This window comes from Haplochromis burtoni, unplaced genomic scaffold (genome assembly GCF_018398535.1).
Source record: "Haplochromis burtoni strain Fernald_Lab_line unplaced genomic scaffold, NCSU_Asbu1 Contig_170, whole genome shotgun sequence".
NCBI classification, from domain to species: Eukaryota; Metazoa; Chordata; class Actinopteri; order Cichliformes; family Cichlidae; genus Haplochromis; species Haplochromis burtoni.
Window position 1 is genome coordinate 433,677 of NW_024582531.1, and position 16,483 is coordinate 450,159.

A 16,483-nucleotide genomic window follows, 5' to 3' on the forward strand; every position below is an offset into this window, starting at 1 on the left:
TCGTGTGCAGTTCAGCCTCTTGAGGAGATCTGATGGGAAAGGTTTAGTCTGCAGATCTCAGAACACCTGTACAGAAGTTGACATGTGCAGGTTAAATATTCCAGGTGGTTGGTTATACATTGTGTTAAACAGGCTCTCTCACTCAGATTCTCATCTCAGCAATAACTTGTTAATTCAAAGCCACGTTATTTACACATGAACAAAGGAGTTTGATACATTAGGCTTCACGTCTTATAAACCAAACTGTTTTGGTCGGTTCACTCAAATCACAGCGCTCTATATTCATCCGTCCTAATATCTCAACATTTCAATACATTTGCCAGAAATTGTGGCTAAACTTGAACATTACCTCACAGTATTTAACTGAAACAGGAGCACTGTGATGGATTTTGAAAATTGGAGATGACTTAGGTACCAGGGTTTTATCCTGCTCATCAAAGCCATGTGCAAAACAATTGTGATCATGCTTGTTGACAGTGTAAGTGTATTTGGACCCACCAGGTCCTCTGCAGGTTTGAGTTGACGCTGCTGAACATGAGTTTCCCTGCGATGGTGGGGAAGACCAGGGTGCCACACAGGATCCGTGTGGCCCACATGGTCTTCCAATATCCTCTGCGGGGATCCGAGGAACTGGACAGCCGATCCCTGCACACACACGAGTATTAGTTTTATTCCTGCATAAACCTGAGGGCGCAGCTGCTGACACAGTTGAGTTTCAGAGGCTGAGGATTGATTTATTTATCTGTTTTGTGGCTGTGATGAAGTGAACACTGACCAGCTGCAGTGAGGATTTCTGTGATGGATGAGGAGACGGTGTTTGAGGTGTTAGTAACTCTCCATTTTATTTGTTTTTGTCTGAAACTTGTCTGCTATTATCAGGTTATGATAATCAAGTTTCTGACTCAGCTCCTTACATGGATTTATATTATTGTCTGTTTATTATTTATTATTGGCTGTTCTTTAGCAGCAGCAGACATTAGAGCATCATCGTTTCACACTGACAGTTACACCTGAGTACGGTTAGACTCACATAGTGCAGTACTATACATCTAATGAACAAAAGTATGAAGATATAAATGTAGATACACATTTTCAGGATCAAATGTAAAGAGTGTGTCCTGAGGAGATGGAAAACAGCTGCACACAAGTCCAACTAGTTGAACTGTGAATTCAACATCACTACATCTAAAAATAGAAACAGAAAGCAGGCCTGATGCATGAAACTGCTTTGTGCACTGTGAATTCAGTTGCCTTTACTCAACTTAACTCAAGTAGACACTTATGTGACAGCGGTCCAGTAGATGGAGCCCACCATGATCCCTTTATCAATGCTGAAGTTCACGGATTTTACTCAGAAGACGGAGTTGTGTTTTTGTCCATCAGTGAATCATTCTGCATGGTTTGCTGAGCTACGATTTGGGGGAAAGGATAGCTATTATTATCGCTATTGTGGTATTTCAGGAACTCGTGCACCGGGATTCCTGGACTGCTGTAGTATCTGATGAACTTGGATATGATGTTAGAGGGACCAGCCAGCTGCAAAGCGATTGCGTGATCACAGATAAGAATGATTCCGAAATCCCGGAACATTAAACATAATTATTATTATTATTATTATGTTTAAAAAACAAAGTAACAGTGCTCATTATGTATTAACCTTAACGGGTTACAGAAAATGGGCCACCTGAGTTCTGTTCTCGGCTATTTGTTTGTGCCTGCTGGTGTGCCTTTCTGTATGTGCACAAGCATGCATATAAACACAAACAAAGTTGTGCGCACATGAGCCTCACAATCACTGAAAAGAGTGGTTGTTTTTGTTTGTTTGTTTGTTTGTTTTCCCGTTATTTTTCAGCAGCTTTTCATTTACACCCAAACAAAACGCTGAACTCCTCACCCCGGCAGTGTAATCGATGTCAGATTCACTGACAGTGCGCAATATTATGAACTACTACTCTGTAGGATCTGATGCTTCCCGTCTGTTTCACCTTCAACTATACCAGGATGTAAGTGTCAGAATTTACTGAAGACACATTTACAGAAATGTGACATCCTGCCCTAGTGAGGCGCTCGCTCTTCTGCTATCGATTGCTTGCGTCTGTTAAACGATGACGCTACAGACATTAAGGTTTCGTTTTCTATATGCATAAATCCAAACAGTTCAAAACTGTTTTCATACTGTCTCAGGCTTCAAAGTGTGTATAGGTGCATTTACCAAAAGCGCCAGTCAACAAGAGTCAGCAGGCTACCTCTTCTGTTTTAACCGAACTGTTAGGTAAGCCCTATCAGATAATAATTGTTACTTTTATTTAAAAATAAGCGGGTTGTTTTTTTTTTACACCAAACTAATCCTAGCAGCTCGTGCCGTTAGCCAGCTAACCTCGCTAAAGCGAAACTGTTAGCCGTGCCTACCTTATGTGGAGGCTAGAAGCTCACATTAACAATTACACTTTTCAACATTGCGAACCTTTCTGAAGCTTTTGTCTTTAATACGATAAAATAAAGTTTCTTTGTTGAATGAATTAATGTCCCTTAGTCAGTTACTGCAGCTAATCGCTGGCAGGTGTGTTGTTTTTCTTGTTCAGCCGGACAGTTGTCTTCATCTTCCTACGGGATTTTTTCCCCTCGTCTTGACTGCCTTTACCTGTTTTTGCTGTTTCAATTACTGTACTTAGATTTTTTTAAGTAGCATCTACACCCGGGGAGCCATGATAATATAATAACTGCTTTTTAAATTACTTTGTAGGCTGTATAGAAAGACTTTGCTTCAGTTCACGTCTTATAAAGCACTACAGGTGTTAGACCTTGATCATATTATTGCGGTTAGCTGGACGGCAAAGTAAATAATTTCTATTCAATAAACTGAGAGGCACACGGAAGTCCGCGAGGACTACTACTTGAAAAAATAATAGGAAAGAGTCGGCTGATAATGTGCTTCCACAGTGTAGTATGCCAGCATTTAGAGGCATGTTTAGTACTAAAATCCCATTTGGCCATTATGTCACGTTAAATCAGAATATAATAAACTCCAAGAGTTGGTTTTCTTTGCTTGCAGGCTGGTGTCATCCTTGTCACTCAGAATGACCGGCCAGGTTGTGAGGAGGGTAGTTAGTGATGTCATTCGCTCACCTGAGGACAAGCGGGAGTACAGGGGCCTGGAGTTTACCAATGGCCTGAAGGCAATGCTCATCAGTGACCCGACCACAGACAAATCTTCAGCTGCTTTGGATGTCCATATAGGTAATTAGGCATTCATTGCTGTTGTCCTGCCAGGTGATCATGACTTCCTTTTTTTATGTTGCTTTCTACACAAAGAACATCTGGAAAACAAATGGAAAAGGAAGAAATTTTCCCCATCATACTCTAACTGTGCTTTGCTGAACAGGATAATTCCATTCATAGAGATGCTCAGTTGCCAAACTTCCTTTAAGCTTTGGATGGGTATTTTTTTTGTATTATCTGGTATTTCTGTTTATAATAGCAAGTATATTATTATATGCTCATACTTAAATCTGCAAACTGCACTTCTCAAACAGTGAGTCCCTACCAGTTTGGAAACCTTATTTCATTACAGTGTGTAAATGTAACATAGTTCAGTCCTAGTTTCAGATACTAGTAAACAGCAGGTACAAACAACACCACATGTAATGCAGTAACTTTAATAATAACAGATGAGGAGCATTATGGAAAAGTTACCAGTGAATACCTGTGGTATTTACCTAAAGTAAAGAAGGTATAAAAAGCACTGTGAAGCAGAACTGAATCAGTCATTGGCTACATTTTAAAACTGCCCTCACACTTTGCTAGAGCAAATAAGAAACACATTTTAAGAAGTTTATAATTGTACATCATCATCTCCTCCATTTCACCAAACCTTCAGCCTCACAGCTCTGCCTCAGTCTGCAGGGCCTCTCCTCAGATCTGAGACTGTCTGAATCACTTGTTCTCCTCCAGTTTTCATTCTTTATTTTCTTGAAATAGGACACTACACTCTTCAGTTCAGCCGCTCAGCACAGCCAGAAACCTGTCCAATTCACTCGTCTGGTCTCATAGTCTGCCCCGAGGGCAAAGCTCAACACAGTCAGGCTTTCTTTGGCTTAGCTGGTTTAACTCCAGGTTTAACTTCCCTAAAACTCCAGTTCAAGATAACTGGTTTCTTGACTGATTATCATCTTTCTCTGTTGACCAGGGCTTTGTGCTTCGGGCTTCAGGTTTTATGACTCTTCTTTTGCACAAAATGATCCGTATGCCTGCAAAAAAGAAATTTGAAACATAACCTGCCACTGACCAGATTATGTTCAGCAGGTTCAGCATAAGTTATTATGGTGAAAAGAGAGCAAGTTTGGTGAATGCAGAAAACTGCCTGACATAGCTCACTAAGCCATTTATTTCATTTTGCAATAAAACTGTCTGATCATCTCTGATCTGCCGTGGCTCAACATACCATCTCTGAGCCATTCAGCTCTGCAGTACTTATTCTTTTATCAAACCACAGTCTCCTATATATTTATCAGTTGATCACATCTAGCTAGCGCTTGGTCATGTTATAGCAGTCTTCATATCAAAATGTTTGTAAACAATACATGCTGCGAAGCAATCAGCTATGCTAGAAATGTTTTACATTGATTTCTATGGGATTGAAATGACTCCCTCAGCAGTTCTGTGGTACAAGTCTTGTTTTGTTTATTTTTTTTATTTTTTTTATTCCTCGTGCTGCAAAATTCACTGTCTAATGAATAAACCATTCATCAATATTAGATGGCGGGGTGGGATTAGGGGTCAAAAATAACCTCATTGGCAGTTCTAGTGTTAAGCATTAGACAGATACTTTGAGTGTGTGAAGAATGTGAATTCGTGTGAAATAGTTTCTCTGTTTAATTGAAAATGATGAACAGCTTACCAGCGTGCATCTCATTGCTTATAAATCCTCCTGTTCTGGTGCCGTTACTGATCTGTTTTTCTCACCTGGCAAACTTTAAAAGTCACAACTGTTGCATTGAACAAATTTCTCTGATCAAAGAGAAGCAGCACCATTAACTACATTTCTCTGGGAATTTCTCTTAATTTGCAGGTTCTCTGTCTGACCCACCAAACATCTCAGGGCTGGCACACTTTTGTGAACACATGCTGTTCCTGGGAACAGAGAAGTACCCCAAGGAGAACGAGTACAGCCAGTTCCTCAGTGAGCACGCAGGCAGCTCCAATGCCTTCACCAGCAGAGAACATACCAACTATTACTTTGATGTTTCCCATGAGCACTTGAAAGGAGCATTAGATAGGTACTTTGATGTTCATTTGATAGTATTAATTTTGGCAGAAACTTCAAAGTGATAGAGAATGCACTATTAAAAGCTCAGGGTTGTTTGTGTTTAGGTTGCCTTTTCACCCCTTAGCTGTAAAAGGCTGATGGGGTATTATGTTGTTGCAATGCCGGACAGGGGGGTGAGTGCCGTGGACATCTACATTTGTGAATGTGATAACTTGAGAACGAGGCGATGTAGGTGTTTTAAATTGATACCGTAGGTCTCAATCTCAGATGAATCTACTAAAAATCCCAGAGTAATTTGAATCTGAGTTACCTCAGCCTCAATGTCAATGTCAAGGTCAAGTTTTCTGAAAATCTTGTGAATGCGATAACTCAAGAAGGAAGTCACTTAGGATTTTCAAATTGGTACCATAGCTGCATCTACTAAAAATCTCAGATGAGTTTGAATCTCAGTGACAAAATAATTTTTTCTGAAATCATCTGAATGTGATAACTTGAGAATAAGGCAACACAGGATTTGTAAAGTGATACCACAGGTGTGTCTACTTAGAGGCTGAGGGATAGCACTGGTAGTTACCTGTGTTTTTCAAATTATGGGAGGTGTCTAAATATCTAGTTATCAGTATACAGTGTAGCCCTTGGGACTCAAGGTTTGGAAAGGACGTTCAGGTGGTCGGAAATGAACCTACAGTGTAGGCTTACCTAATTAGAAATGAATGATGGTTCTAGCAAGCATCTGTTTCTGTCGCATAGGCTAATTGTTCCCTTCCACCACTGAATCGTGAAGGCCACCTGGGCTTCAGTGGTAGGAAAGAACTGTGAGGAGTGATCTGAATTATTGATGATGATTCCTTTCTGGAAAATGAAAGGATCGTATGTGTCGATTAGTTAGCCTTATTCTCTTATCCCTTTTCATAATATCTGTGTGCCTCATTTTTTGTAATCATGGCAGACTGCTTTTTATTTGAATTTCTCCCTGTATGTTTGTAGTGTATAATCTTTATTTAAAATAAACAAGATTATGCATTTTACAATACTGAGCCACCGGCTAGGCCATAACTATTATCACACCCTGTGGTTTTTCTACATGCTGAAATGTACTCCTTGATAACAGCAACTTCTGACCTTTGTAGGTTTGCCCAGTTCTTTCTGTGCCCATTGTTTGACGAGAGCTGCAAGGACCGCGAGGTGAACGCTGTGGACTCTGAGTATGAGAAGAACCTGATGAATGATGCCTGGAGGCTGTTTCAGTTGGAAAAGGCCACTGGCAACCCAAAACACCCTTTCAGTAAATTTGGAACAGGTAGAGACTGTTCTTGCCAGACTTCACTTTAAAACTATATCATTACATCATTCATTCTGACTGCTTAGTGCATCGCATTTCAATTGTTATAGCAGAATATTTTGACTAGAGAGCAAAACCGCCCTGCACAGAATATTTAAGCAAGAATTCCCTTCATAGGGTTGATATGATGTGTTTTAGATTTTGTATTAGACTACTAATCTAGAGCAGAATCCAGTCACGTATGTTAATGTTAAGGGGTCAGAGAAATTACTGGAGCTGGCTAATATTTGATTAAATGAGGTTTACATTCATGCAACCTACTTACTATGAGACAGCTGTTTTAGCCCAGAAATACTTCTTAATGGCTTTGGTTTTAAAAACATGAACATGCCATTAGTCAAGTTTTTTGAGAAAAGAGTTTATTCTGTTAAAGTCATCCCAGATTAAAGTGACGTATACTCAGAGCAGCTGTGAACTCAAAATAGCCACCTGATGGCAGTCTTGAATTATACCGTCTGTATTCCCATTAAGAACAGGAGAGGATCAAACAGACCTGAAAGCAGTGCACTCAGCAGACTAACATAAGCTTCTTCTGACTGCTGCTTTGATGGTGTCTGTGTTAACAAATACAGTGCTACATGTAGACTGTAATCAAGTTTATTTACATACGCTTTAGCTTGTAGTTAATAAGCAATTTTTACTACAACTTTGAAGAATTTAACACAAATATTTGTTTGCTGGCAATTTCATTTAGACTCTTTGAAAAACTATAACAACAGAAAATGATCATTAGTTAATTGTACAATTGGAAAATGTGTGTGCTTAATAAAAGGGATAACTTTTTCTTATAGGTAATAAAATGACACTAGAGACAAGACCATTTAAAGAGGGGATTGATATCCGTCAGGAGCTCCTGAAGTTCCACTCCACATATTACTCATCCAACCTCATGGGACTGTGTGTGTTAGGAAGAGGTAAGATGTCATTGCTCACATGGGTGATGGTTACACCCAACCTATGCAGCGAGTAACTGGATACTATTAAAGAGGATGTTGTTATGGGTGAGGTCCTGGCTTCTTAATGCCTACCATACTAACCAATGAATTGATAAATGGTAAATGAGTTAAAAATGTTGTTGCCTCCACTCGGTAGAGTAACGGTGATTAGTATTAAAACCTACTAAGAAACGGCGTAATGTAATTTACTGCCAGAAACAACTCTTTTAAAAATTCTTAAAACACCTTAAACGAATAGTAAATATGACTCAAAATTGCTTTTGGACAATATAATAAATAAAAATAATACATTTTAAGTTTTAATTTTATTTTAAATAAGATTTTACAAATTCTTAGTAGCATCACAACATGTTTTATATATTTACTAGCTTGCTTACCAGCCAAGGACCAGGGCACTGTGGGTAATTATGATGAGTACTGACATCCTTAAAGCTTTTCTTTGAACAGCACATCCTTACTGCTTTTTTTAACCCTTTGCTGACAGAGTCGTTGGATGAGTTGACGGCCATGGTGGTTAAGTTATTTGGAGAAGTGGAAAACAAGAATGTGCCTATTCCAGAATTCCCTGAACACCCTTTACAAGAAGAACACCTTAAAGTGAGCTGCTTACCTATCACTCCTTTACATTTTTTTGCATTGCAAAATGACTGTCAACGTTTTTTATCATGTTACTGTGGGAATCACACACGCTTCTGTTTATTACAGAAATTCTACAAAGTGGTTCCTGTCAAAGACATTAGGAAACTTTATGTGACTTTCCCCATCCCAGATCTACAGAAGTACTACAAATCGAAGCCAGGACGTTATCTGGGACATCTGATTGGTCATGAAGGACCTGGAAGTTTGTTTTCTGAGCTAAAATCTAAAGGTAGCAGACTGCAAGCTGGTGACAAATATTATAAGGAGAAAGAGATACACATAGTAAAACCATATCGTAAAATATATGATTGACTCAGTGTTGTTTATTGCCTCAGAGGTTACTTAATTATCTGTTTTGCGACCATAAAATGTAACACAACATTACCCAGCAGAGCGGTGCGCCTCTAATTTAGTGATTGGGATAGAAGTTAATTTTCTTTTAGTACAGAAACATTCACAGTAATGGTTTCTGTCATCATAAAAATAAAAGAAACACATTACTAAATTGTAACAGTAATTACTTTCTAAGGCTGGGTGGACACAATCCTTGGAGGACACAAAGAGGGAGCCAGAGGATTCATGTTCTTCAACATCAAGATGGACTTGACTGAGGAGGGCCTCTGTAAGTCATGCATCTCACTACTTTACATGTATTGTATCTAGTTTGTGTGTTTTGCATGTGATTCTGATCATTCCTCACTATGCACAAGTAAAAGAAATAAAGCAACAAGAAATACGTGAATATTAAATCTTGGGGCATGATCTGTGTGTCATTGCAGTGAACATTGAGGACATAATCTTCCACATGTTCCAGTACATCCAGAAACTCCGTTCTGAAGGGCCTCAAGAGTGGGTGTTTAACGAGTACAAGGTGATTTATGTTGTCAGTTCAGTAATACTGTTTCTGGAGGGTAGTTTAAACTTATTTTCTATTCCTCACTGTAAAAACTAGTTTAAAAAGTCATAAAAATTAGAATAGAATATAGATGGATTATTGATTGAGTTCTATTAAGGGTACATAGTTCAAACTGAATGTAACAATTGTATGTTTTGTTACTTCAGCTGTTATACCATCAACCGTTCTGCCTCTCTCTGCAGGATTTAAAAAAAGTTGCTTTCAGGTTTAAAGACAAGGAGCGTCCTCGTGACTACACTTCCAAAATAGCAGGTTTACTACAGGTAGGTCCAACAGCCAATTTATCAGGTGTCCAGTTGAAACTGAAGATTCGATTTATGGAGGTCTTTAGAAAAATTTCAGAATTGAAGATTTGTGTTTTCAAGCAGTACAGTGCTAACAAGTTTCTTTGGGTGTTGCAGCACTACCCTCTTGAAGAAGTTCTATCAGCAGAGTACTTCTTGGAAGACTTCAAGCCAGATCTAATCGAGATGGTGCTGGATAAGCTGAGACCAGAACACGTCAGGTCAGTGTGACTTGGTGATGTGTAGTCAGGCTCACCTTGCTTTTTCTGTTACCAAGTATGAAGTACCTCTCAGAGGAAGATGTGGGCACATGGTGTGATAAACTTTAAGCTAAACTTTACAGCTGCAGTCCCACTTGGATAACTGGACTGAAATAAAAGTGGGCCTGGTGTAGCTTTAATTCATTTACTGGGTTGCAGCTGCTGTGCCAAGCAAAGTCCAGACTTGTAACCGGTCCATTTCTTAATGTGCATTAAGGAGACGGCAGCATGCAGTCATTGGTTGACCCTGACAGTTTGCATGCCAGTCTCTTCCTTTACTGAAGTGGCCATTTAATTCTGGGCTTTTGCCAAAACTGCTTTAAATTCATGAACGAATGCTTCTTTATTTATCCATCTCATTCCAGCTGCAAGAAAAGTCACAGAGAAACACCATTTCCTTTTACACTGAGTCCTTGAACTTTGTTTAACTAAAACATACTGATGGAATAAATGTTCAAACTTAGGAAAAACCTGCACTCTGACAGCTCCAGCCAAACGATGTGTCAATGGCTGTGCACCACCTGAAACTTGATCGAAATGGAAAAGCACTCACATCTTGTGCCGCTAACAGGCAATAAGTAGCACAGAGGGCTTTTTGTATAGATTTATAATGTGACCTGTTGTCTTCTTACTTTTCCAGAGTTGTAGTTGTGTCAAAATCATTTGAAGGACAAACAGACATGACAGAAGAGTGGTACGGCACGCAGTACAAACAGGAGGCCATCTCTGAGGAGACCATCAAGGTGAATGATTGTGTCCAGTTTTTCTGCTGTGTAATCAGAGTATAACCGCTGCATCAGTTATATAAGGGTCTGATTGTTTATCTTTTTCTGTTGTAGAAATGGGCAAATGCAGACCTCAACGGCAAATTCAAATTGCCAATGAAAAATGAGTTCATCCCTACCAACTTCGAGATCTACCCTCTTGAGAAAGACTCTCCGTCAGTTCCCACTTTAATCAAGGCGAGTGTTTTCTCTGCACAGCTCCATCATCAAAGTGTTGTCACTTTTCATTGTCTGACTGCGTTGGACGGTCCCTGCTTACCTGCTTCTTCTTAAGTCTCTTATGCTTTCATATGGAAATGTGGTATTGTGATTTAGACATCAAGCATTAGTTGTTGTTATGTCAGGATCAGAGGAACTAAGCAGCTAATAAAAGCTTACATTTCCCATCTCTGTTGGAACAACTGAATAAAAGTTAGTATGGCTTTTGTTGTTTGTTGCTAAGAGACCTATCAAATCTAACACTGTTAGATTTCTGTGATTAAATGAGCGTCGTCTGCTTGTACAGTTTACCTTCTGCTTGCATTTCAATGCTTTACTTTGTTAAGACTTCCCATGAATATGAAATTAAGTTTGGTTTTCATTTCTTCCAGGACACTGCTATGAGCAAGGTGTGGTTCAAGCAGGATGACAAATTCTTCCTCCCCAAGGCTTGCCTGAACTTTGAGTTCTTCAGGTGAGTAGTAAATATAGAGGATTTGTTCTGCAGCTGGAGTGTGGACACAAATTCTTACCAAGTAAATTGTGACTCTTAAGATTAACTCAATAATGAGAAATAGTAAATGTACTGCTGCTACAACAGTGCATAATAAGTTTTAAAGTAATCAGATAACAAAGTGCAAAAATAAATATCGAATTATGCATGAGTGTTATCAGGTTTGTAAGTCAGCAACCTCTGTAGCTGATATGAATCCAATTCAAACCTAAATGGAATAATAACCAGTGCCAGTGCTTGTTACACATGAAGAGATGAAATATGCAAAAAGCCTCTAATAATTGTGCATGTACAGCTGTTCTATTTCCCAGAGAGAGAAAATACTGATAGATAACTTTAGATGTGGAGAAAGGCATAGGAAGTAAAGAAGAAAGCGAGGAAGAAGAGAGATTTCGTTTTGTTTTGTTTTACAGATGTTTAATCTATACATGAAGTGTTGAAGTTATATTTTTTTCGTATTGTGAAATATGTCGCAAAACATACGCAATATACTTACTGGTCTGATGAAAGTACTCAACAATTAGGTGCAGGCTACACTGGTCAGTTTGCGGTGCTGTGGTGACGATTACAGTAATGCACTGTGTTGGACTGGTCCAGAGTGGCTGTGGTGTTAATAGTGAATGTTAGTTTACATCAGGGGTAGCAGACATCAAAGTAATTCAAGGTGATAATGCTAATTAGACATTTGAAACCTAGTGGTGGGAAATCTGGCATGATTGCTTGTTTGATATCCGCTTATATTTGGTGCAAGCATTTCTTTTCCCCACACTGCACCACTACAGCCAATTTTAGGGTTACCCCAAGAGCTGAATCCCACTTTAGCCCTTGGCTATACTCATTTATCTGTTTGGTGTAGAGGCAAAGCCCCCCATCTAAAATTTAGGCAACAGCAAATAGAGTTGTACTGTTGTACTTTTGCCACCTCAGAGGATAGGTTGGATTAGCTTAGATCAGCTTTTAGCCATATTTTCCAACATTTTACAGCCAATCCCTGCTGAAATTAGACAGTGTTAGTCTATAAGTAATTCCACTGTTACACTCCTGATAGCTACAATTAATTATATGTTCATAAATTGTGAAACATGCTATACAGTAGTTGCAGTTTGCATCAGCTCATGCAGCTTTATTTGTATGCTTTGTGTGGCATTTTCTCTACAGCCCGTTTGCGTACGTGGACCCATTGCATTGTAACATGGCATATTTATACCTGGAGCTCCTCAAGGACTCCCTCAACGAGTATGCATATGCAGCTGAGCTAGCTGGCTTGAACTATGAACTCCAAAATACCGCCTATGGAATGCATGTAAGTATTCATAACCCCTTTAACCTTCCAATCTGACCGCGTCTGTGGCCAGACTGCAAGTTACAATAACAGGAAACTGCCGTATATTGAACGTTTTTTATTGTTTGACATACTTGATCATTAGAGACTGTTTTGTAGAGATTTTGAACCTGCGTGTGTTTTATATCACTTCAGAAAACCTTTTAACCCAGCGGTCCCCAACCCCTGGGCCACGGACCGGTATCGGTCAGTGAGTCGTTTGGTACCGGGCCGCAAGAGTTGAGGCTCCGCTGTGAAATTTATGGTTTTCTGGGATTTTATTGTTAACTCGGTTTCCCTGGGTCTTTTCCCGTGTTGTAGTTGTGTGTCTTATATTTATGCGTTACCATAGCAACCAGAGAGCATTAAGGGGCAGAGAGGAGGATGTTACTCTAATTGTTGTTGGGGCATTTCAGGAGGACGCTGCTAATAAAGTTACACAATTACACAGTGAATTCTCGTTTATTATTATATTTACAAAGTACCACAGTTTTTGTCTTGGCCGTATCATTTTATTTTGTTGTATTTATCTGCGATACCTTAAAGGCCGGTCCGTGAAAATATTGTCTGACATTAAACCGATCCGTGGTGCAAAAAAGGTTGGGGGCCGCTGCTGTAAAGCCCCGTACTGGCATATTATCTTCATATTATCATCTAAGGATAAATCTTTGACTTCTTTCTTTTCATTTTTTAACATTTCTATGGCGTGCCAACATCTTTATTTTAAAAAAGTATACTGATAATAAAATGTCAAGTTTTGTGCAGACTTTAATAGTACGCAAAACTCTGCCTATGTAATTCTGTTTAGTGCCTTTTGCTGGCATTATTACGGTTATCTACACGTTTGCCTAACAAGCAAAAGTTCCCTAAATGAAACGGAGGTACCCAGAGGGAGGCCCCTTGTGAATAACAGAGCAGGCAAAAGTAGCCATCTATTTTTATTTCTTATTTTTTGGCACTTTTATTGTAAATGTAATACCAGGCAGTGAATGAGAAGGCATCTGTGCCACAGGATATAAGGGATAAGGTCAGTTGATGCAGATACCCTGTTTGTTTGTTTGTTTTTTTGTTTTTTTTCAAGTTATATTTGCTGGTTTGCTGTGGTGTTGTCTCTCCACTGTTCTTTAAAACCTGCTGACTTCTAACAACTCTTCAGCTATCATAATGACCAACTAACCTGCATTCATTAGCTCCCTTCTCACCTGTGAATTCATGACTGGTGTGTCCTTACAGAGGGCTGTATAGCTGTGTGATGGGCTGCAAGTAATTGATCTGAGTCAGCAGTGTTAGTGTGGATGCTGGCCGTTTGTGAAGGTTAACGATGTTTGGAGAGATTACTTTTAACAGGTGTCACTGCAGGGGCTTGGCCACAAGGTGAGGTGAGCTGTGGCAGCGAAGCCCTGGGAGGTTGTGCTGAATCCTGAAGGGCCATTAGGTGTGCGTGATGCAGGAAAATTCATTTATGCCCAAGCACGTGCAGTGAACTCAGGCAGAACATTGACATTCTTTTTGTCTTTGAGTCTCTGGAGATTCAGATTATTGGTTCACCATGAGGAGTCGGTCTAATCTGGAAAGATTTTCTTCACAATAGTTTGGCCAGCCCACGATTGAATTAAATGGAGAACACATTCATGTATTCATGGTAGCAAATGAATGCAAAACCTTCAATAACAACAAATGTTAACTGTTATGCTAATAAGCTTAATGTATCCTTTTGTTTGTGATGATGTGCCGCCTGTTTCCTGTCACTGTGTGCTGCAGCTGTCTGTTAAAGGCTACAGTGACAAACAGCACATCCTGCTGAAGAAGATCATCGAGAAGATGGCCACTTTTGAGATAGACGAGAAGCGCTTTGACATCATCAAGGAAGCTGTAAGTTCAGACTCACTGACTCAGTAATAGTTTAGCTTCCAGTCTCAGTTTTAATGGTGATCTGATTCTGCCTTCTTTCTTTCTGCAGTACATGAGGTCTTTGAATAACTTCAGAGCTGAGCGGCCTCACTATCATGCTATGTACTACCTCCGTCTTCTAATGACCGAGGTTGTTTGGACCAAAGATGAGCTCAGAGAGGCTCTAGATGGTGAGACTCTTAATGTTTCTCTTCTGTCTCAGCAGGAATGCTTACTGGCTGCTTTTTCATCTGTGAACTAAACAGAGTTAATTGAAACACAGAATAAACACATAGCTAAGCTTTACTTCAGGCCAGAGCTGAGGAAATGAAAAGTGAGCCTTGAATTAATTGCATGAGGTTAACATAATAGCTGCAGTGAAAAATGTAAAACTATCACTGAAGTTTTCAAGTTTCTGCACACAGTAGAGGCCTCTCCTCTAACCTTGGGTCTTTTCTTCTTTTCAGTTTTTCTCCTTTAAATGCTGAAGCTGTCCTCTAGCAGTTGCTTCCCTAGCTGCAGTCTTTCCCGTGCACAGTGCCAGTCTGGAGCCTGCAGGGCAGCTTGTTATATTTTTAACCACAGAGCTTTCATAGAGTATCCTCAGATTCACACGAGACTCAATTAACCTGCTGGGTCAGGACCTGGAGCTCAGTCACCTGGGCCTCCAATTAGCACAGCTCGTTTTTGTTATCAGTCCCTTTAGCCCGCCGTCCTCCTCTGTCTGGAATCTCTGAGACGCTGCGAGTCTCCTGCTTCCTGCTGTGTTGGTGCTGCTACAGGCAAATAATCAGTGTTTGTGTGCTGATTTAGCCTATCCACTAGTTGCTTAAATTTAAACTTTTATGCACATGTAACTGAATCTTTAGGTATGATTTTTACCACCATGAAATGTGATGTGCTGATTTTTTAATGGCAGGAAGACTGTCCGATGAAATCACCACACTCAGCAGTTATTCTTTTAATCAGTCTGTTACCAGCTTTGGAAAATTACTCTTTGATTGATTGCTTTTGCCTGTGATCTGTATTGCAGATGTAACTCTCCCACGCCTTAACATCTTCATACCTCAGCTGTTGTCGCGGTTACATATCAAAGTCCTTCTTCATGGCAACATCACCAAGGAGGTTAGTTGGTGTTTGGAGTCACTACTTTATTATTTTACTACCAGTTTAAAGTTAAAAGTTTCCTAAATCTGTGGCGTCTACGTTTGTAATAATGCAGCTTTCCTTTCATGCCTGCTTTAGTGATGTGTAAGAATTTGTCTCTGTGGGACAAACTACACTTTTTATGCCTTCGCAACATTTATTTGGTCCTCTATTCATATCTCAGAGGATTTTTGTCTCATATAAGATCCTGTGATCCAGTTGCACTTTTTGTTATACAGCTCCAACATTATCATGTAATGACAGTGTCACAGTCTGCTGGAGGGAGAATTAGACTCATAAAATAGACCAATGATCCCTTCGACTATTGATCCTCATCGAACTACAGTGCTGACTGGTTCGGGGGTGGTCATGGAAAAATCAATGTTATATACATCTGCCATCACTGGAAATTGGTTGTATAAATGGTTCCAGTTTGGACAGAGCCAGTTGGGTTATTCTAAGTAATGTACATAGAAAAATTTTAAATTCTTAGATCTCTACAAAATGTTTTTCTGAGAGTTCAGCTGGTGTTACTCAAGAGTTTGTGGACTGAAATGTTTGAATTTCATTTCCATCTGTCACTCCTCTAGTCTGCTCTTGGCATGATGCAAATGGTGGAGGACACGCTCACTGAGCATGCTCACACAAAGCCTCTCCTTCCGAGCCAGCTGATTCGCTACAGACAGGTGCAGGTTCCAGACGGTAGGTCCTCTACTCCTCCAACCCCCCCACACACACACAGACACACACAGGTTAAGCTCTCTAAATCTTCATCTGTCAGTCATGACTGTCTCCACGGCGACCGTGCAGATGGGTTTTTGTCCAACGCTCTCGCCCTCGTCATCAGTGGCACCATCATGCGTTTGTTGAGAAAAGACCTGATTGAATTCAGCATCCCACATTTACCTCAAAGGAACATAATGGTCACTGAGTGGAAATGGACGTCATTGGCTACAATACATACAC

At 39.9% G+C, this 16,483-nt stretch overlaps 2 protein-coding genes across 2 annotated transcripts in view; one reads left to right on the top strand and one right to left on the bottom strand.

Annotated features, from left to right (window-relative positions):
• Positions 1-210: 210 nt before the first annotated feature.
• Positions 211-16,483, bottom strand: part of march5 (membrane-associated ring finger (C3HC4) 5) — a 55,710-nt gene continuing 39,437 nt past the window's right edge. Inside the window, exon 5 of the mRNA XM_042225372.1 lies at positions 211-645. Within this exon, the coding sequence (XP_042081306.1) occupies positions 308-645 (338 nt within the window). The 3' untranslated portion in view covers positions 211-307. The remainder of the gene's footprint in view (positions 646-16,483) is intronic.
• LOC102291974 (insulin-degrading enzyme) overlaps positions 1,795-16,483 on the top strand; it is a 28,665-nt gene continuing 13,976 nt past the window's right edge. Inside the window, exons 1-19 of the mRNA XM_005933599.3 lie at positions 1,795-2,272; positions 3,053-3,237; positions 5,069-5,276; positions 6,397-6,566; positions 7,400-7,522; positions 8,049-8,161; positions 8,270-8,432; positions 8,733-8,825; positions 8,983-9,074; positions 9,302-9,382; positions 9,521-9,624; positions 10,304-10,406; positions 10,503-10,625; positions 11,039-11,121; positions 12,319-12,463; positions 14,243-14,353; positions 14,442-14,562; positions 15,405-15,496; positions 16,108-16,219. Of these exons, the coding sequence (XP_005933661.1) occupies positions 3,078-3,237; positions 5,069-5,276; positions 6,397-6,566; positions 7,400-7,522; positions 8,049-8,161; positions 8,270-8,432; positions 8,733-8,825; positions 8,983-9,074; positions 9,302-9,382; positions 9,521-9,624; positions 10,304-10,406; positions 10,503-10,625; positions 11,039-11,121; positions 12,319-12,463; positions 14,243-14,353; positions 14,442-14,562; positions 15,405-15,496; positions 16,108-16,219 (2,197 nt within the window). The 5' untranslated portion in view covers positions 1,795-2,272; positions 3,053-3,077. The remainder of the gene's footprint in view (positions 2,273-3,052; positions 3,238-5,068; positions 5,277-6,396; positions 6,567-7,399; positions 7,523-8,048; positions 8,162-8,269; positions 8,433-8,732; positions 8,826-8,982; positions 9,075-9,301; positions 9,383-9,520; positions 9,625-10,303; positions 10,407-10,502; positions 10,626-11,038; positions 11,122-12,318; positions 12,464-14,242; positions 14,354-14,441; positions 14,563-15,404; positions 15,497-16,107; positions 16,220-16,483) is intronic.